Source organism: Trachurus trachurus, assembly GCF_905171665.1.
Source record: "Trachurus trachurus genome assembly, chromosome: 21".
Classification (NCBI taxonomy): Eukaryota; Metazoa; Chordata; class Actinopteri; order Carangiformes; family Carangidae; genus Trachurus; species Trachurus trachurus.
The window spans coordinates 14,495,553-14,516,958 of NC_139899.1; the positions used below are offsets into that span (position 1 = coordinate 14,495,553).

The window sequence follows — 21,406 nt, forward strand, 5'->3', positions numbered from 1 at the left end:
TTACAACGTCTACTAACCGTCTTGCCTCCTTTACCGATGACCCTGCCAGCTGCAGTTGAGGGAACCTTGATGTGCGTCTCCAGTTTGACCTCCTCCTTCGCTGAGAAGAAGTTCTCCTCTTTCAGCTTGCCAAATATCCGACCTTGGGCCTGGAATACAGAGGAGGGTATGAGGCAAGGAGAGACTGGGGAAAATGGGGACACACAGTGATCCACTGCTGTTTACTAGAATACTGTACAGGGCAAATAAATGATTTTAGATTCATATTTGTGAATTTTTAACACAGCATTGTCTTCCAGATTGTCAGAATGAGACCATGCCATCTTCCTGCACACATTCATAGTGTTGTTACCTTAAACTGAGCCTCTGGAGTTCCAGTAATGATAACCATCCTCTCAGTGACCTCTGGGTTCTCGGCTGGGGCGATCTGACATACACGACATAGAGATGGGTTATGGAGACAATAGAGGAGTAAATCTGGATAAAAGTTGTTGCTCTCGTTCCGTGGCACTTCAACGCCAACCAATGAATCATCTGAGAAGCCTTAAAGTTCCCAAGAAAAGCATGTATTGCCTGTGATTACGTTAGTAGGATGCATCGAGCAGCTGTTCCGCCTCTCCAGACGGAGCTTCGGGGGCTTTCTGAATTGCTAACTTCACTAGTCATCTCCTTTTTCTCCTTTGTTTTTGACCATAAATAACCAACATCCTCAGCTGTGGCGCTGCTGACTCAGCCGGCGCTCACCAAGTTAATGACCTCAAGGCTCGACGCGAAACTCTGAAGAATGCGAAGCACGTGTAACTTGTGTTTGTGGTCTCGCCTCTCGACGGCGGAAACCGCCCACCCATCCACTCCTCCTCCTCCTCCTCCTCCTCCTCCTCCTCCTCCTCCTCCTCCTCCTCCTCCTCCTCCTCTTCACTGACACTGAAAAAACCCACCTTGATTGAAGCTCCAGCGAAGTGGGCGAGTTGTTTGATGTGCTGGCCCTTCTTGCCGATCAGGGCCCCGACTGCCTGAGTTGGAATAAAGAGGTAGACGACCTCCTGTTCTGGAGCCTGTTGCTAGAGAATGAAAGAGAGACCGCAGGGAAAAACAATATTTTACTACACTTCAACTAAACTCTCCTGCTGATGGCGGCAGAGAAAAACATTTCAAAGTACTCTAAATAGCTACAGACATTCTGATTTGACTTGTCAGATACTTGAAGAGCAGCCGAAAAAACGATGACACCACATGCAAGGAAAAGCTAAACTGAGCTCTCTGTGAGGGTTTTCTCTCTCTGGGTAAACATCCCGCTCTGGCCGAGTCTGAATGGAATATTTCCTATTAGGGCAGATGGTTGCTCTATGTTTTTGTTTTTCTTAGCATGGTAACACTCATGTAGTCGAGGTTTATAAAGTGAATTTTTACGAGCCACAACTCTGGGGCTGAAAAGTCCCCTTCCAGAAATATTTGTGGTGTTCTGGTGACTGGGCGATGGGATGCAGGAATGCCAGACCCGCTGTCCGACACAGACGCTGACTGAGAGGTTGCAACAGTCTGTCATTTACAGTACGTCCCAATTGGTCCTATGTCTTCCCTTATTTATCGTTTCTTGTGGCAGGTTTCAAGGAAGTGGGTGGATTTTTATACTGCTACATCCCAAGTATGAGGCTTTGCCAAAGCTTCTTCTGTGTGTGGTGGTTTTACAATGCCATCGACTAGTGCAATAATTATCTAGTAGCACAGAAAGACAAGAAATGAGCCGGGAAGTCTCTGATCACCAAGGCAACACTGACTGTAGTGCAGATTTTAGGCAACATACTGAGTGCTGGTGGGTGATGGCACTTGCTGGAGGAACCCCGTACAGGCCACTGAGATGTGAAGAGTGACTCTGAAAGTGAAGTGACAAGCAGGACGATCAGATGACGCATAAACACTCACAGGCACACACACTCTGAAAGACACACAAGTCGGGCTCTCACCGGGGGGAAATTTCAGGGCATAAACTCACTGTGAATCACACACTGACTTTCTTGACTATGAAGCACGCACATACATTCTCACACTCTGTCTCACACCACTTTGGCTCGTCCTCGCCAGGCAGTGAGTGGAGACTTTGTTTTACAGACAAACTGACTCATCTCTGGAGAAGATGGGGGAATTCTGGTTGTTTCAGACTGTGTACAACATCAGGCAGGAAGACCTGAGTCAACACGGTACTGTTTTTTCTAAAAGCACTTCAAGGGGAACCTGGTTTTTACCATGTGTTGAAAACTATTTGCTACAACAAGTCAAAACGTATCCCCACAGGAGCAGTGTGTCGTTTTGCTGGGTGTGGGGGGGGGGGAGAGAAAAAACCCAAAGGTGGCAAAGTCATTCTAAAAAGATGGATTTTTCATTTCTTTTTTCCTTCACCTTTTATGGTTGAGGGCAGAAAAGAAGAGCACACTCACTAAGAAAGGGTTGTATCCTGCTGGTGCCACAGGGGGCACTGCACCGCGTGGTCCAGCAGCAGGGGGCAGCACCGGGAGACCAGAGGAGAAGATGCCCAGAGCGTTAAGGTTCAAGCCTGGGATCAGGTTGGCCTGTTGCTGTGCAGAATAAGAAGAGAGGCACAGACACATTTTAGAAGAAGACGATGCACTAGGATTTAACCAAGACTTTTTCTTTTCTTTTCTTTTTTTTACAAATTTCTATAGAGGAGCGGATCAATTTAACATGGATTTTATGTCCCCTAATATCAAACGTTGTTACGTTTCCTGCTGCAAGAGGACACAGACCACTGCAGATTACAGTGAAAAAAAAACACAACTTTGAAAACCAGCATCTTATAAGGGAAGAGACATGAGGAAAAAAACACATATGAATGATTCCTTCAAAGTAAGTATTTTTACAACACGCTTTTTAATAGAAAACAATAATTTCCGAAAATTGTTTTTAAGCCCTCAAGGTAGCAGAGTTAAACATGACCTGACAAACGGAGTTGTTTAAAAATTGTATCCTGCAGTATTTGCTGTTTCCCATGGTTTTTTTGTTAGACTAATCTGAATATATTTTGGCTTTGGAACAATAATCTGATGTTAAATGTTGTGTGCTGGAAATGTTATTGTGCATTTCTTGCTCTATTATTTGCCAAGGTATAGTCAATTTAGTGAGAGATTACTCAGCAGATTAACTGATAAGGAAAATTCCAGCCATTGTTGTGCGAACTGTTCCTTTACTCCCACAGAAATCTGCAACTTTATTTTGTGAGGTTAAATTTGCAGAATTTCAGCGTTTCAGTTAAAGCTGTTTTATATGGGTTGAGGAAATGTTTTCCAACTTCTTCTGATAATTAAAAACCGGGACTATCTGAAAGTATCTGAAGTGTTTGCCCTCCCTGGTGAACAGTCGACACTTTGGAGATACATGTTTCTCACAGGACAGTTTGCTGTTGCAAAATATTTCACTCTAAAAGTCAAGTCAGCTATTCTGGTTTCATGCCCGAGACAAGACACGCGGTCTCCTTTCACTTCCTTGTTCCCAGAGAGCTTTGTGTAATATCCGCAGTGTCACGCTAGATGGCCCTCACCGCTTACTGTAGACGCTGAGCCCCGACAGGTGCCAGAGAGTGCTCACGCCGGCCAGAACAATTTAACCGCATGCTGCGTGTTACTTCTTGATGATTATTCCCGAGCCAATATTTGGACAATGAAAATGAAGGAGGAAACTGGCAACTCGTGCAAAAGCAGCAAAAGAAACAGGAGACACTTTGATGCTGATTCTCTCTCCAACAAGTTCCTGCTGCTCCTCCTCCTCCTCCTCACTGCTCACACACTCACACACTGTCCACATTCATCTCTGCGCTTGTGTGTTCAGTGTGTAATAGCATCACTATCTCTTTTCCTCTGTGGTTGACCTCCCTGGCTGTGGCGCTAGTGATGTCATCGGGGCGGCGTGAAAGGAGAGCTGGGTGAGAGAGCGGGCCTACAGATATCAGATGGATGCTGGGAAACGCAGTGTGTTACGGCAGGGAACACAGACACGCGCAGCGGGGAAGAGAGAGTGAGTCAGAGGCTCCGCGGAATATGTATACACACACACACACACACACACACACACACACACACACACACACACACACTCAGTCAACGCTGAGCTATTCAGCGATCATTTACTGTCACCCACTCACCAAGCGTACAACAACAGGTATTGCTAATCCTGCTGGTAACATGTGCTGAATGGGGAAGTATTATTATCCTTTGTATGTCACCACTCCTCTCTTGTTGTTGTTCACCTGTCAGGTCTGTGTGTGAGTCAACCTGAGATCACAGTGATGGACAAAAAAGACAAACACACACTCACACAGTGGAGATCGCTCACGTTTATAGCAGCAATGTCATTCTCGTAGGCTTCCCTCAGCTTCTTCATGATCTCCCCCTCCGCTTTACAACACGCGTCCAAGCTGCCCTTCACTGTGATAGTCCTCTCAGGGTTGTAAATGGTTAAGTCTTGTAACCTGCAAGGGAGATCACACACACACACACACACACACACACACATAAATGAGCGCATGCATATGTAAATTGAAAAACAAAGAGACTGGGTGCACTCATATTCTGCTCACATGTTTTCTCAGAAGGTGGAGGCGACTGAGCTGTTTTTAATTGGATTTCCTGTCTCTTGTGTTTACCTAACGTAAGCGTTAACTCAAGGCTGCATCATCAACATCACAACCGGCATCAAAATTTCTTGCTTAGCGAAACAAGCCGTTTAATTGTCAGAGGACTCATGAGAGGAAGATTTCAGGAGAAACAAACAAAAAACCCTAAGAAAAAAGCAGCGGCCATTATACATAATGGACAGAGCAGGAACTTCAATTTTAGGTTCCCTCGTGTCCCAGTTTGGGCGAAACTCCCAAAAACACTGGATACATACTACAATTCCCATCATGCACCTCAATGCATTCATGTCATACGGGGAGGATGGTTGAATTGTGAAACGATAATCATGTTAATGACCTTTGCGTTTTATAAACTCAAGATGACTGCAGGGCTGAGGGGCGCATTACAGTACCGTGACTAACGGTTTTTTGTTGTTGATGTTTTTTTTGTTGGGGGGGTGGGGGGGGTCCCTTATTTTATAGGACAATAAATGTAGAGAGACTGAAGGAATGACTTGCGGACAATAAGGATTGTCAGGAGTCAAACCAGCGATCAGTACTTCAGGCATACAGAATATGCCAACATGGATGTGCTGGATGTGCTCTCTAACCCCACTGAACCACCGAGCATCCCCAGTTGGTTTAATTAGACAACATTGAACAACACACACACAGCTTCCATATTTGGTTGTTTTTTTGAGGCACCTGCTCATTATTAAGCTCCATGTCCGTTATGCTGTATTAGGGACAGTCGACAAAACAGACCCCTCCTTGTTCAAATATCACGTTGCTAGTTTTAAAACTAATTTGAATTATACATTTGTAGCCCAAACTAAGATAAGCGAGACGATATGTTCAGGGATATCTTCTTTTCAAAGTGGCACCAGAGACACGACAGACGTCACACAGCTCTTTTCACAGCCTGAGTGCTCCTCAAAAACAGTGTTTGTACAACTGGAGTGTCCCTTTAAAAAGCAACAACTTTGTCTCTCACAAGGTTGGAACATTAATATTAACACAGGGACAGTTTCAATTGACCCATCAATCCTTGCTAATAGAAAACTGAACACAGGAATAAATGTGTAAGAACACAGCAGCAGGGCATTTGGTCTGATATTCTGATGTTGTGCAGAAGCGAAGTCACAGCTCAGTGTTTGGGTGAAAATCTCCAAATCTTTCACCCCCTCAAATATCTGAATTTGGACCTGGTGACAAAATCCTAGCGACAGCTTTACTGAGGAAATAGCACAGCACAAAACTTCTTTTTTAAAAGCTCTGAAACAGAGAAAAAGTCTGTTTCATGAATCAAATAAGCGATGGCTCCGCAAAGCAGTTATCTTGGACAATACTCAAATGATAGCCGCTCTTGGCCTTTGAAACAAAAAACAATCAATTCTGTCCTCTGTGTTTGAAGACATGGAGGATGCGCTGAAAGGATCTCAGAGACCCATCAATACTGAATACTCTGCTCCTCAAAAGGAGCCTCTCCTCCGCTCCTCTCTGCCCTCATCTCCATCTCCGTCTCAGGGCTCATTACGTCTTCAGAGCTCATGGAGACGCAGCAATTCATTAGCCATAAACGAACATGAAGGTTGATGAGCACAGTCCGTTAAATGAGGTGTAATCGCCACTTCTTTAATATCGTGTTCTGGACTGAGGGAGCCATAATCAACTCTTCACGTTTGTCCCGTAACAGCTCAGTTAAGCGAAACCACGTGCTAAAAGGCTAATGAGCAGGGAGGGAGGGAGGCGTGGCACCGAGGAGATGAATTCACTCGGAGCATCGGTCGCTGCTGTTCCAACAAGCGCTCGCATCAAAGTGTTGAAACACTCCAGAGTGTGTGTGTGTGTGTGTGTGTGTGTTTGTTTTCCCGGAGGTGCTAGCAGCACGGCGGCGGAGCGCTCACTGTGGGCGCGTGTGACAGAGGAAGGCGACTTACGAGGAGATGGTTATCTTGGTCCCTGTCTCCTCTTCGATTTTCTTCAGGTTGCGGCCCTCTTTCCCAATCAGCCGACCAACCAGGCTGTTGTGGGCGAGGATTTTCAGAGGGATGTCCTCCGTCCTAAACACACACGCACGCACACACACAGACACACAGGTTTGGCGATTAGGCGAGATGATAGAGGATAAGTTCTGCTGAGTGTCACTGATGTGGTGTGAGGAATGTGATGCTGTGGTGGGGATGAGCAGGAATGTGGACAGCTGCCCAGCTGGAAGTGCTGCTGTAAGCACAGGGCGACCGTGTTAAGACACGAGCCCAACCACAACATACAGTTAACCCTTTGTTTTTGTTTTTTTGTTTTGGGTCAATGCCTCTAAAAGCAAAAAGTGCCAAACTATAGATTTCTCCTGGATTTTTGCATCACTCTGTTTTTGAATAAAGTTTTCATATGTTTTTCAGGTTAAAAAAATCTGATTCCTCATATTTTTTTTGGTGCTTTCCTAAAATGTTTCTGTGTATTCTTACGAATTCTATTGCTTAATTAGCATTAATGACATAAATAGAGAATAATGTTTCTAATATTAATGTATAAATTAAAGACATATGTGCAAATGCATAATTTCTATCTGGAGGCCACAGACCTTTAGCTGAGAACTGTCTCTCTTCTCTGGCCGTTGAAGAAAGCAGATTGCTAAAAGCTGAAGCTCATTTGTTTGCAGTGTGGTACTTAGTACAAATTACAGTGATTTAGGTGAATTAATTTTTTTCCCCCATGAAATGGCTTCACAAAACCCTGATGAATTCTGGCGCAGAGATGGAAAGCTTGTTTGATTTGATGTTTTTACTTTGTCCCAATTTCCTGGAAACTACTAACAACTAATAACTACTACAGTATACAGTAGTTTATGGAATTTGTTGCAGATTATAAATAGATACAAGTTATATGCATTTATTCAGCCTAAAAAATAAAAATACAGTTTGTTTTTTTCAGGAAATTTCTATGAAATTATTGGAAAAGAATAGACTCATTTAAAAAAAAAAACTGTAACTGTTAAAAAAAATTAAAAATAATAAAATACAAACCAAAAACAACAAGGTCCAGGTGTGTGTATGAACACGTGTAGATGGGATGGTAGGTTGTTAAATAGGAGGAGCAGTGTAATTTCTGTCTAATCTGTATTTCTGTGTTGCGGGACAATTGTGGGGTGTGAGCGTTTGTGACGGGGTGTGGTGGAGGGGAAACCAGCTGCTGGGGGGTTTCCTTTGGGCTGGGTCACAGACTTGACGGTGGGTGGGTGTGTGCAAGGGATGGGGAAGCAGGTCGGGGCACGCATGTGTAGAGCACGGCTGCTCTACACAGGGTAAAATTAGTCTGGGTGAGCTGTGGGGCAAGTGCGGAGTTAAGTGGTTCATGTTTTGGCTCGGTGCTCAAACTCCGTCGACAGGCTGGAGGTCGTCTGAGGCGACGGCTTCGTTTCTGCAGGTGTGATATTCGGGCTGAATCCGAGGTGTGGAAGTTATTGTGAGTCTTGAGAGTGGGAATAATGACTGAACAGACTGAGGTGGATTAGACCAGTCGAATGATTTCTTGTTGTTAAAAACATTGCTTACATTTGGTGGACAAAAGCAATTGCATTTAATCTCAGTCGGTATGTAGATGTCGTCAAAGAGCAGCTCTCAGCGCAGTTTTCATTTGTGCTTCTATTGTGTTTCTATTTTAAAGGAAAATATGGGTGAGATTTTTTCATTTATCTTTTTTTATTCACTCTTTATTCATTTTTCTTTTAGTAACACATGCGACAATTGGGCACAAGACACACATTATTACATAACCTAAACATGACATGGGGAGGATTTGGACATTAGGTAAGACAGATGAGTCAATAAGTACATCATACATAAAAACATAACGATTCTGCTGTTAGAAATAGGGAAAATCATTTTCCATTAAAGGGTTTGACCTTACTATTGTCATTAATCAGGTGTTACAGTTGACACATACAGTAGGTGAGCCATTTTAACCAGTTTTCTTAAAGAATATCAGTTTGGTTCCTTAGTTGGAATGTAACTCGTTTATTGTTGGTTCGTCTTTCTTAAGCCATTTTCTGGTTATTGGTGAGATTTGAAGCTACTGCTCATTTACTACTGTCTGGTTTTCAGCACCTTTAACAGTGTCACACCCATCTTAAGCCTCATCGTGGCAAACAACAGAATACATAGCACAGTGTGTGTGTGAGGCTGGTGTTTACTAGGACGTATCATCTTGTGCCGTGGGGACGTTTTTCTGAATGACATGGTAAAATGAAAAGAGACAAACACTTGTGCGATGTGTTCAGTGTGAGTGTTGATCCTCCGATCGAGCAGAAGTTCCAGGAGTTTAAAAGGTGCAGCGTCTTGTTAAAAGCGTCAAACCTTATTAGACACCTTGGCCTCGTTTCCTAAACGCTAATCTGCGATCACGTGTTAGTGTACGCCAGCGTGTCGTGCGCACTGTGTTTACTGTGTTAATGGTCCAAGCGAGAGAATGCACAGTGAGATTAAAAGGTGCGCAGGCAGGTTAAAGGATAGGATTACAGCCCTGCAGACATTATGGCTAATCTCCCAGCGGGAGTGTATACATGCCTATGTATAAGCACATACGAGTGTGTTTTCCGCGCGTTTAGGAATGTTTTGTGTTTGACTCACGTCTTGGTCTCGTTGGCCTCCTTCTGCATGATGTCTAGGATCATACGACAGGCGGAGGAGCAGCCCTCGGGTGTTGAGTGGATGGTGATGGGCTTTTCTGCTGCACCTGCATTTTCTTTCCGATGGATGTCCACCCTGAGGGAGAGCGAGACAGAGGGAGAAAATAAAATCCATTATTCGAAAATGAAGTTGGTCAAGTGCCCTACAAGAGAAAAGAAATAGAATAAACAAAAGAAATACTGAAAGGAATATAAAAAGATAAAAAATAAGGATTAAATTAATCAAAAAAAGGAAACGGTAAACATGCCTCCTCCGTTATTAGGGCTAATCTCTTCCAATAATCTGACTTTACTGTACCACTGAACGCATCATCTTCGTCTTACTTTGACTGTGTCTGCTTGGTGACGTTCTTGATGGTGAGGCCCTCCTTGCCGATGATGGCTCCAACAAACTGAGTAGGCACGAGCATGCGCAGGGGGAAGTCGTGCTGTCTGGGGCGAGGAGCGCCGAAGCCTCCTGAGGGCCCGGGCTGAGGGGCACCCTGGTCCCGGGACGATCGGCCCCCGCGACGCGTGCGGGGAGCCTGGACGGGCGGAGCAGCATCCATGTCCATGATATACGACACCTTAAAGGAGCAGTCGTCGAACTGGTGACCTGTCAACTTCTCAATAGCTCTGGAGGAGGAGGAGGAGGGGAGGACAGAGACATGTAAGCACAGAGGATTTATGTAAGGCTCTGAATGAGAATCTGCAAGTTGCAGTGATTTAAACGTTCGTCAAGAAACTGTTGGGCTGTCTTTTTAAGACGGGCAGTCTTTCTTCCTAGAATTGGCTGTGTGCATCCAAAGAAAATTATATTTCATTATATTTCTGATAGAGCCAACTCTACAGCTGCACACCTGCCCAAAGGGACCGAGCACATGTACAATATCACTCTCTAAAAGCTCAGTTCTCCCTGAAAAATGCCCATTTGGAACCATTTATAAAAAGCCCAAGGTCCGGATAAAAGAAGATAATTTAAAAAAGCACTGGCGAAGTGTGTATAGATGGGCTGCCAAAGAAAGAAAATGACATATTTTCAAATTTAGTGACCTTCATATGCATATACGTAGTTTAACTAATACTGCTGCTTTTTTTTCTGCCATCGTCTTCGACAGACAGGTGCTGGATGTGGCCATGCCCCTTATAATGCCACTTGTAAAGAAAGAGCAAGTGTATCTCCAGCGTTGCTCTCTGCAACCTGGCTGCATCAGTCAGTGTTTCTGCTGCTTACACTTTAGCTTCCTCCTTGGTTGCGTACGTAACATTCACCACTGCTGTTTCTGTATCAGTGATCACTGTGAAACAAGAGAGAGAGAGGGAGGGAGGGAGGGAGGAAAAAAAGCAAAAACGTGAGACAGGGGCCACCGTCATACATGTACGTAGCAGGTCTTTGTTGTTGCCGTGGGTGAGTCGGACACGCGCCCAGGTTCCCGTGGTGATCCTGAGAGCCACTTGTCTGTGTGAATCCATTACAGCCATCACCACACTGGCTGCCCTCCAGACCTCGCTGCTGCCTCTACAGACAGGAGCTGCTTAACACGACAGACTCGCTGCCTCTTGCACAATAACGGACTTAAGTTTCATATGACGGTCTAAACAAAGCAAGCAATCTGTGCAAGAGTGAAATGAAATGCACAACAGAGACACACCTTGGGAAGATTTGTGCTACTCTCTATATTGCAGGAAGGGAAAGAAAAAGCGGTTTGATTCCACACATACTTTTTTGCCACTGAACTGTAAGGTGACTTTGATTCAGGCGTGGAAACTGTTTTGATAATGTCATTTACAACATTTTCTAGTTTTAGCTGCTCTTTTATGAGAATCTGCTGCTTTTATCTGCAGTAATAATGTAAATTGAATGTCTTAAGCGAGAAACCAGCGAGCAGCCAGAACGTCACTGAACTGATTTTGGAGGGGGGGGGGATTGAGTGACCGATTGGCTGATGATGTTTATCTCTAATTTATTTCTAATTCTAATTTCTAATTTATTTATTTATTTTTCTCCCCCTTTTTTTCTTTTTCTTTCTCCTTGTTTTGCTCCTTATCACAATTTATCTACAAATCCTTGCTTGCTGTGTTGCTGTGTCTTTGCTTAATGTTTGTCACTGGTATTGTACAATAAAAAAACAAATAAAAAACAAAACAAATGTGGAGACATGGGACAGGGAAGGCCCCATTACATTTTGGTGTGGATCCCATCAAGAGGTTTTTGTTTATTTTTAATTATTGTCAAATTGTTAATGTTGTATTTTTTAAAATATTTTCAGCAAATCATGTATTGGACCTTGGTGTAAAAAATCAAACATATTCAAGGTGTTCAGATGAAGGAGTTTGTTTGGCCTTGGCGGAGGAATGCCCTTTAGAATAAAGCTCAATAGAGCACATACGTACCTCCACCTTAGACAAACAATACACGTCAGCCAGATCCAGATTGATCTCAGAATCTGCACCTAACTGTATAAACGCATCGATATGGATGTAGATATAGATATAAATTCTAATAATATGTCTGATCTTTAACATCAAGATCCATACATTATTGTCTGGAAAACAATCTCTGAGAAAGTGATTCAACAAAAAGTTTCACTGGATCTGTCCCTAAAATTCACAGGGTTTCTCCCTGACTGACTGAGATTAAATACAAAACTTCAACTACTGAAGCTGAGCGGTAAAAAACTTTTCTTTCCTACTCTTGACAGTGAGAAAGAGGAAAAATGATATCACCTGTCTGTCATATCTAACGGGTTTTCAAATACTGTTACCTTCCACCATGGAGGTTATGTTTTCACTCGTCTCTGTGGGCTTGTCAGGAGGAGCGGTACTGAACCAATTTCAGCAGAACTCGGTGTAGAGACGGGGCACAGGTCAGGATAGAATCCATTAAGTTTCCCGATCCAGATCATTTACTATGGGTTTGAAGATTTTTACTCTGATGTCTGGTGTGAGTTACTTGCTACTGGCCTTGGCGGAGGTGAGTGTCCTTCCAGTTTTGTATTTTCTTCGTTTATTTGTGCAGTAAATATTTTTTCCCCCTTCATCTTATTCTACTTCAGCTTGCACTTTGCTGCATTTCAGTAACATTTTTTCCGTTTTGTGTAAAATGTAGCTCGAGGTACCTGCAGCGCAACGGTGCAATAGTAAAAGTGATAGTAGGAAGAAAAAAAAAAGAAACACAGGATGTCTCACTGATGATACACCTTCTGGCCTCTGTCAGAACAGATAATGGAATACCTGTTTTGTCAGCGAAGAAGGTTTGCGTAACTATGTCAAAATGTCGACACAGAAGCCACTGGTGTTTGATTGTTGGGGCCGATGCCAAAGGCTGCAGAAAAAATAACATTTTTCTAAATACTTAAGACGGCTTAAAGAATGTGCTAATAAACTCCAGTGCAGTTTTTTGGCAAGTTCCCCACAAGGACAAGGTGCATTACCAGTGTATAAAGAGTGAGAAATTGTTTCTTCTCCTCCTTCTCTTCTTTTTTTCTAGGACGCATCGGAGCATGTCCTTTTTTCTGTCATAGAGGGACAAAAAAACTTCCAAACCTGCTGGTGCGCGGCGGTCAGCAGGTTTGGAAGGGTTAAAACGAGTGAGAGCACCCAGCTGGCCTAGAGAGGGCGAGTGGGCAGAGCCTGGCATGGCGCCCAGCCCCGGACGCTCACAGCCAGCAGCTCTGCCCCGGCCCCGCCCCGCCTCTCCCTCTGCCCCACCGCCGGCAGCCTTCACCATGCCACACAAGAACATGGGACTCCTCCAACAAAACCTCACCCACCGGTCACCAGCGAGCAACGGACACAGGCGAGTGAAAAAGTGACAGCGCAGGAGTGTATAGAGCGATGCCGCGACTAAAGACGGGGACAGATACCGTACGACGGCTCTCTGAAGGTTTTGATTGTACGGCGATGGGAGATAAAGGAGGAAAGAAGAGGAGCTGAGGCTGCGTCGGTGTGTGTGTGTGTGTGTGTGGGACCGTGCACATGAAGTATCCTGTTTAACAGCAGCGTCTGGGAAACTCTGAGTGGAGTAATTCCTCTGCTGGGTTTTTCTTTTAGCACCTGTCATGACTGCACTGGGTGGTAGTTGGTCTTGGCTGATTTGACGCAGAGGGAGAGAAACTCTGTGCGTGTGTGTGTGTGTATTTGTGTATATATGGCTGTTTGTTTCTCCCCTTGCACGGGTACTATTCGTGCATGTGTGTGTAAACAGCCAAAACTTCTTAGGAATAGTGCTAGTGCTGACTGCTCCACACACACACACACACACACACAAACTTCAGACAGTGCAAAAGTTTTACCACAGGCGCCTGCAGTGTCCTCACCCATTACCACGATGCATCTCCCCAAAACATACGCACACACACATACACGTGCAGGCATAAACACACACACACAGACACATTACTAATGGACGTCTGCCATGTCTGCCCACTTCAATCCATACACTGAGGCCCTGTGGCAGTACACAGTGCTTATTATAGAGGCTGGGTGTAATTCAAAAGCTCCTCTCTCTGGGTCAGACTTATAAGACACACATGTGTACACACACGCACACACACGCACACACACACAGAGACAAGATGATAAAGGCAGATTTATATGCAGAGATGGGTTATGTTTAGATAATGGGTGTGTGGGATGATGGTAACAAGGAAGTCAAGTCACACAGGGAGACTTGACTCACTGGGAGGTCTGTGTGTGCGTGTGTGTGTGTGTGTGTTGCTAACTAGGCACGTGTACATTGAACAGTTGGAGCCAGATGATGATGATGATGATGATGATGAGGGTGGTGATGATGAGATGAGCAAGAAACACACAGAGGAGAACAGTTCTGTACCTTGTTCCACGTTTTCTACAGTACCATACTGAGCTAGAAGGCCGTCCAAAACCTGAGGGAGAAACAAGACGGTGAGTTAGAGACCCAAGCCCTGATGCAAAAACACACAAGCACAATGGCATACACACACACACACACACACACACACACACACACACAGGTTTGATACTTCTAGTGCTTTTATATGGGCCAGTGATTCAATTAAAAATGTAGCAAGTGGTAGCTTAGAATGAAACCAGAACCTCAGAACTTTATTCAAAATCCCATTGACCTACAACAAATTAGAGAATGTGTGTGTTGTTTTTTTTGTTTATTTATTTTTAAATATATGATATATTTGCCCATTTATTATCTCTATATCAGCTTTAATTTACAAAAGAGCATTTCCAATAAGACCAAGACCTCTCAGGTAAACACATCACCAGCTCAACAAAAAAGATGCAAATAGGTGTGTTTCCATCCACCTGTTTTAATGCACATTTTTAATATGGGCATTAAAAAGACAGTGGAAATGGAAAATTAAAACAAAAACAAAAAGACAGAAAAGGTTTTACACTTGGAGGAAATTGGCATATGAAAGAAAATGTGCAAATTGCCATTTACACAAATGCAAATATCAAACAATGAGTTACCATGGCGAAGACACACCACATTCTGATAGCCCTAACGTTATATCAAAAGTTTAGAAAGATTGCTGCGATCATCCGCTCTGAAGTTACCTATTTATGTATTTTTAATGTTATTATCATATCATTTGGACAACTATCTGGTTGCTGTCTTTATGTTTCTTCACACTTTATGGGGATGGTCTAGCATTTTTACATTATACACTGTATTTAGCCTAGGCCTACTTGTTTCTCAAGTCTGTGTGTTAGATGTGAGACTAGATTTTGGAAATGTTTATCGTAGTTTATCTTAAAGACGGGATGCAGGTGGAAAAAGCTGGATTAGCTCTGACTAAAGTAAGAAAAAAAAATAGGCCAACTTTACACCTACCAGTGACCCCAAACCTCTTCTGATAGCACAGCCCTCTCATATAAACGGCTGATTCTAAAAACATAAACATTTCCTCCATAGATACATAAAATAAAATAAAATATTACCTCTATCAGCAAACAACTGTTGGGCAAGATATCGGTCAGCCTCCAAATGTTATGTCATGTATGGCTTGTTTCATGTTGCAGTCACTTCCTGTTTACACTGTTGATTACTTGAGGTTTCCTAGCAACCCACATTTAGAATTCCACCAACTGAAATGTTCAGCAAGTGAAAGGTGCAACCTGATGCCGTAAATCACTGGTTTAAAGACTGAAAGACTCAAATCTTGTTAAGGAGTTCACATGCTCTCAGAATATCAGGAGCAAGAACTTTTAAAAGGATTTTAAAAGGCCGAATCCAAAGCAAAACACTGAAACATAACTAATCTAACCACAGAATTGTGAGTTATTTTTATTACAGTTTTTTTCAATTGCTAACAAGCAGTGGTCGAAACTGAAGTCACATTTTCAAAACTCTTAACACAGTTTGCAAAACACAAGTCCATGTGGACCAAACTGTGAAGCACTTTTCATTGCTTTCACACTAAATGCATTCAGTGACCACAGTCACCAAAATTCATGGACTCTTTTCTCAGTTACTAGTTCACCACCTGCAAAACACTAGACTTTTACAGCACATTTTTCAAATGCTAACACACTTTGTTCAAAACAGTTAAAAACACAATCAAAACACAATGATGGGAGGGAGGGAGGGAGGGAGGGGATGGGGGGGGCGTGGGGAATTTATGTTGCAGGAACATTGAAATATATAAAATGTCAAATCAAAAATATTTTATTGAATAACATAAATAAAATTATTATGCAACTCCAAACACAGGTGAAGTTAGTTTCCAGCTCAAAACTGATCCAGGTGATCTCTGTGTTTGGCCTCATTAGAAACCATATAAAAAGTGTGTGTGAGGGGGGGGCTTCTGGTTGTTTTTTCTTTGGAAATATGGATCACATGGTTTACAGTAAACTTTTTATTTTTTTGTAAGGTCCCTTTGCCTACCTATGCAAGGGCACAGAGAAAATACATTTTCTTGACGTAAATTGCTGCATTCCTGATTCATTCTTGTTGCAATATATTATCTAGAACACTCAAAGTGCAAAGATATTGCAGTATTTATTTTATAATAAAACTGATTTACTGATTTTGAAAAAAAAATCATTCAAACTTCAAAGATCAAATTTATTTGAAGTAATGTTCTTTGTTGTTAGTGTTTTGTAGTTCAGTGTGCTAAGAGTGACAGTGTTTGTTTCCAAAGTGATACTATGTGCTAGTGTTGTGGTTGAATGAGCTTATTTTGAGACATGTATGAAGTGTTTTGTTGGTGAGGCACCGTTTTGGGGAAGAGATGAACTGTTTAGCTGAGATGCCTGATGGAAATGCTGGCTGTGTTAAGAGTTTTGAACATGTGACTTCAGTTTCGACCACTGCTTGTTAGCAATTGAAAAAAACTGTAATAGACAGGGACAATAATACACAGATCCGTACTAAGATTATGATTGTTTTCTAATGCTGCTAAAGGGCTGTTTACACCAGTAATGTTCCTGAGCACAGCAAGTTTCTCTTCTTATTTGAAAAACAATTTTTTTTTCATATTAACTGTACATTTAGTAACTGTACTTGTGCTATAATAAGGAACATGTATAATGTGAAACTTTTTGAGATCGAAATACAAAGACTGAAGGATGCATCTATCAATCCATTAAGAATAAATGAAATTAGGCCTGTGCACATGTGTATGCGTATGTATGTATATGTGTATGTGTATGCGTATGCATGGCTGCTGATGTCACTGAACTGCTGTAGAGAGGCACACCATGTGTGTCCTGAGAGAGTTTGCAGGTCACTGTAAAGTTGGATTTCCTATTCATCATTAATTAATTTCTGCTTCATTTTTGATAGAAAACGTCGCTCAAACTTTCCACTTTCAGCTGCTGAAATGGCTAAAACATATAGCCTATTTATATATTTTTCAATGTCTCGGTCCTACTCAGACTCAGTCAGTGGAAAGTTTAAATTGAATGTAATGTTGCTACTACGATTTCTAGATGACTATCAACAGGTCTTTTCAACTTTTCAACTCTAAACAGCATTTTAGTACAATACGAGTTACCAACAAGTGACCAACGAGTTAAAATAAAGGTTTAAATTAAAAATATATATATACAATGATCCCATAGAGGTTAACAATTATCAATTGTAAATAATTGGGGGCAAAAATGGTCTGTAAAGTGACTACCATGAGCACAGCAAGTTTTCTATGAAATGATTTGGTATGAAGCTCGGGGAAATTATTTATTTAGTCCTGTTGATATTTCTAATTCAGAAGTTTGTGAGTTTTATGAGGGAAACAAGAAGCAAAGACAGTTTAGAGGTGATCTGTAGAAACAGTCGCAAACCAGAAGGACATGAGAGAGAAACACAGCTTGGACCCCAGCACAGAAGTAAACATGATGACAACACCTGGATATAAGCACACACGCACACACACACACACACACACACACACACACACACACACACACACACACACACACACACACACACACACACACACACACACACACACACACACACACACACACACACACACACACACACACACACCTACACACACACACACACACACACAGTGGTCCAGAGGGAAATACAGTATAAAGGCTGGTGACTCATTGTCAGGAAACTGGTTTATGTGCTACCTGGTGGTGTTCAACTGGGCATCACCGTCACACACACACACACATATACACACACACACACACACACATATACACACACACACACACACACACACACACACACACGCACACACACACACACACACACACACACACACACACACACACACACACACACACACAGACAAAAACAACTGACCTCCCACTGTAGATGAGGGGGAATGTTCCGGATCTGGATCTTCCGACTCCTGCAGAGACGAGACACACAGACGGAGTGGATTTAACAGACCTGAACCATAAACTCTAACACACACACAGACACACATCCTTGTGTTACTATAATCATCATAGGGACCCGTCATTAACATGATGCCTTCCTTTGCCCCTTACCCTAACTCTGACCCTAATCCCTAAAACCAGGTCTTTACCCTAAAGCAACCATTTAAACGTGGTATCAAGCATTTTAACTCCTGCAAGTAGTAGGCTACAGTAAAACAAACTGATACACACATACAAACACACACACTTGTAGAAGTCATCTGTTGTGTTTACAGCAAAGCCAAACTTCACTCATACACATAGACATCTGCCATATCAGCAGCAATCAGCGGATATGTTTCTACGACGAGGGAAGAATAATAGAAATGTGTCCTACTGTGTGTAATTTAAAAGTCTAATATAGTGTCATCTATTTTTTGTAACACCCACATTTCATTAAACAGCATCAAGGCAATCAAAGGACCGTAAGAGAAGTGTGGCAGCAGATCTAGGTGTGTAGGTGAGGAGGCTTATTAGACAGCAGCTGGTGACTCTCAGTAACACCCTCCCACGCGTGTTATTCTTACTCTCACTATCACTCTCACTACGAGAGGAGGGAAAGTGACACAAATGATACAAAAACCAAGGTTTGAAAAAACCACGACTGTAGCGGAGAGATGAAACAATGTGAGAGAAGCAGAGACATCTCTCTGACCAGGAAGATGGGCTTCCTTCATCCGGAGTGGAGTAATCCAAGCGTGACGGTGCCTTTTTTTTTTCTTTTTTTCTTTTTTTTTACTAAATCTTAGATAAGAGAACAAAACATCTTTTTTATTCCCAGAAAATGTATTCATTTCTTCCTTGACATTTTATCAGTCTTGTTTGCAATTCATAATATTGTCCTTTTTTTTTTTTTTTTTTTTGCTTCTTTGCACCTCAAATTTGGTTTAAAGAACAAAAAAACGTCCCCAGACTACAGGATCGTAAAGATTTGAACAAGCTTTTTACTTTTTGATCAAAACATGTCGGTCACACAGAGACAGACAGTGTCCCTCTGTGCCCGGACGCTTTGGGATCCAGAGCTTCCACACAGCTTCCCTCTGCCTCCACTGAGCGTGTCAGCTCAAACAGCAAAGCCACACAAACCGCCCGCTGACCACAAGCTGTTAACAACTACATTAACGTGAGATAGTCCAGTTCCGCAATGAGAGCTGCTGATTTAAAAAGCAGAGGTTGGCAGAGGAAAAAGCCACATCGCTGAGCCACCGTATCCCAAAAAAAAAAAAAAAAAAAAAATCATTTCAGTGCACAATTAGGAGGCATCTGAGGAGGGAGAGCAAGAGAGACTGATACATGGAGGGATGAAGAGGAGGAGGAGGAGGAGGAGGAAGGGTAATCAGAAATAGTGAGAGATGGCTCTAAGTTCAGGAGGACTCTCCGCAGGAAACACAAACAGACACGCACATAGTTATTTTCCTAGGTTTGCGTGACGTACTCGCACAATGACACACATTTCTAAATCCAATTCTGCCTCTTTCTCTCCGAACACATCTGGTTAAAAAATTAAAAAAATCCTGTCAGTGGCAAGAAGAGAACGAGAGGAGTGAGCTGGCAGCTGGACATGAATGAATGCCTCCTGATTGTGCCGCTCAAGGAAATAAATAAAAAAAATATCTGTACAGTCGTCAGTATTGGTGAAAGGAATAAATGAACTGACGGTTAATATTGATATCAGGTAAACATTTATAAAACTCCAGCGAGGAACAAACTATTTATTCTGCTTCTGTGAATCTATATTAGTGATTTAACATCAGTTCAAATGATGCTTTCATTTACAAAAAATAACAGGACATTTTTTGTTTCTTCTACTACCAAGCGAGTCCTGGCGAAAATAACAAATTGACAATTCCCAGTGTGTACGACCACACCTGCAAGATTTCTGTCACTGATGGTGGTTTAAAGCGAGTGGCTCAATGAAAGACATCTCTTGGCAACTGGTATCCAAACAAGGGTAAACCGATCAAAAAATGCATCTGTGCCACTAAAACACGTCGCCCTTTTTCAACACAGCACACAAACCTCCCGCAACTCAATAGCAGCCAATAGCTGAGACACAAAACCTCAGAGCAGATCCAAACCCTGGCATCTAAATACTGCAGAAACTAAAAGCTCATTTCATTCATTTCATCGTTGTCTAAAGCCTGTGAATTCTGACAGTCTGGTTGTATTGTGTTTCTGTTATGAGTGCCTGTAACCTTGGTGTAATGTTAGACAGTATAGTGCGGCGGCGTACTGCCATCCTCTGTACGCTTTCCTGTTAACAAGTAAATTAGCAGATCCACTGTCAAGTGAGGCAATCGTCGCCTCAATAACACGGCTCGTGCATTCAGTCGTATGTATTGAAGCTACAGGCCTCTGCTAGGCTGCCTTGTTTTTTCCACGTTTTAACGGACACTTGCTTGTCTGTCACTCTGAAACACGTGGAGGAAGCTTCCCGAGTGGACATCTCCCGGAAAAAATGACACTGCCTCCCGACAGTTCTCAAGGTCTCATTTTCAGCATGCCTGTGGCCGCTGGCTGACCATAAGATCACTGCTCTCTGTCTGTCTGTCTGTCTCCAGGGCAGGGAGAGGCCCACAACACATGCCACCCTGCAACATATTACTACAGTGAGTGCGTCTGCAGGGCTCAGATCTGTAGCTGCATCATGGTTCTACGTGTTGCACTACAATCAGGGAATAACCCGGTGGGATTATACACGGCGGCAGGCATCTGCTAATATCTCCTGTTTGTTTGCATTCAAGGTGAACTCGGCGCCCTTTCTCGGCTCCTCCTTTCCCAAAGTCCAAACTGGATTACAGTAGAAGATACAGACTGAAGTCAATGGTTACTTAATGTTTGTTGAATGTAACCATGCTGTCTGCTGTTGGTTTGGAGCGGCCGGCCAAGAGAAAAAAGAAAGCCTCTCAATTTCGGCCTTTAAATATCTGAGGGTGGCCATGTTAATTTGAAAAGCTAATATTTACTGCACCCACCTGCACGAGGTAAGAAACCGTGACTGTGCACACGCGTGCATACTAATACGCACATGCACGCCGGGCAGTCGAAGGAATTTAAACCTCTGAGAGGGCAGAGGGGTGAGAAAGAGGGTATTCACCCCTCGCCAGAGGTTTGTAGTGTTTCTAAAGAAGAACCTATGAAACCTTTTTTTTTTTTTTTTTTTTTTACAAAAAAACCCCCCTTTGTTTCTGATGTGTTTTCATCCCTCATGACCTTTCCTTTCCTTTTGCTTTTATTTT

At 42.8% G+C, this 21,406-nt stretch overlaps 1 protein-coding gene across 3 annotated transcripts in view; it reads right to left on the bottom strand.

Moving 5' to 3' along the window:
• igf2bp2a (insulin-like growth factor 2 mRNA binding protein 2a) overlaps nucleotides 1-21,406 on the bottom strand; it is a 47,100-nt gene that overhangs the window by 2,983 nt on the left and 22,711 nt on the right. Inside the window, exons 3-14 of one of the 3 annotated variants that reach the window (XM_083996248.1) lie at nucleotides 18,049-18,097; nucleotides 14,125-14,176; nucleotides 10,525-10,588; nucleotides 9,636-9,926; nucleotides 9,253-9,387; nucleotides 6,565-6,687; nucleotides 4,345-4,480; nucleotides 2,436-2,567; nucleotides 1,805-1,873; nucleotides 939-1,061; nucleotides 353-427; nucleotides 18-149 (exon numbers count right to left, since the gene is read on the bottom strand). In XM_083996248.1, coding sequence (XP_083852374.1) covers nucleotides 18-149; nucleotides 353-427; nucleotides 939-1,061; nucleotides 1,805-1,873; nucleotides 2,436-2,567; nucleotides 4,345-4,480; nucleotides 6,565-6,687; nucleotides 9,253-9,387; nucleotides 9,636-9,926; nucleotides 10,525-10,588; nucleotides 14,125-14,176; nucleotides 18,049-18,097 — 1,381 coding nt within the window. Of the gene's footprint in view, nucleotides 1-17; nucleotides 150-352; nucleotides 428-938; nucleotides 1,062-1,804; nucleotides 1,874-2,435; nucleotides 2,574-4,326; nucleotides 4,481-6,564; nucleotides 6,688-9,252; nucleotides 9,388-9,635; nucleotides 9,927-10,524; nucleotides 10,589-14,124; nucleotides 14,177-18,048; nucleotides 18,098-21,406 lie in introns of all 3 variants that reach the window. The other 2 variants (XM_083996247.1, XM_083996246.1) reach the window with 2 other exon arrangements.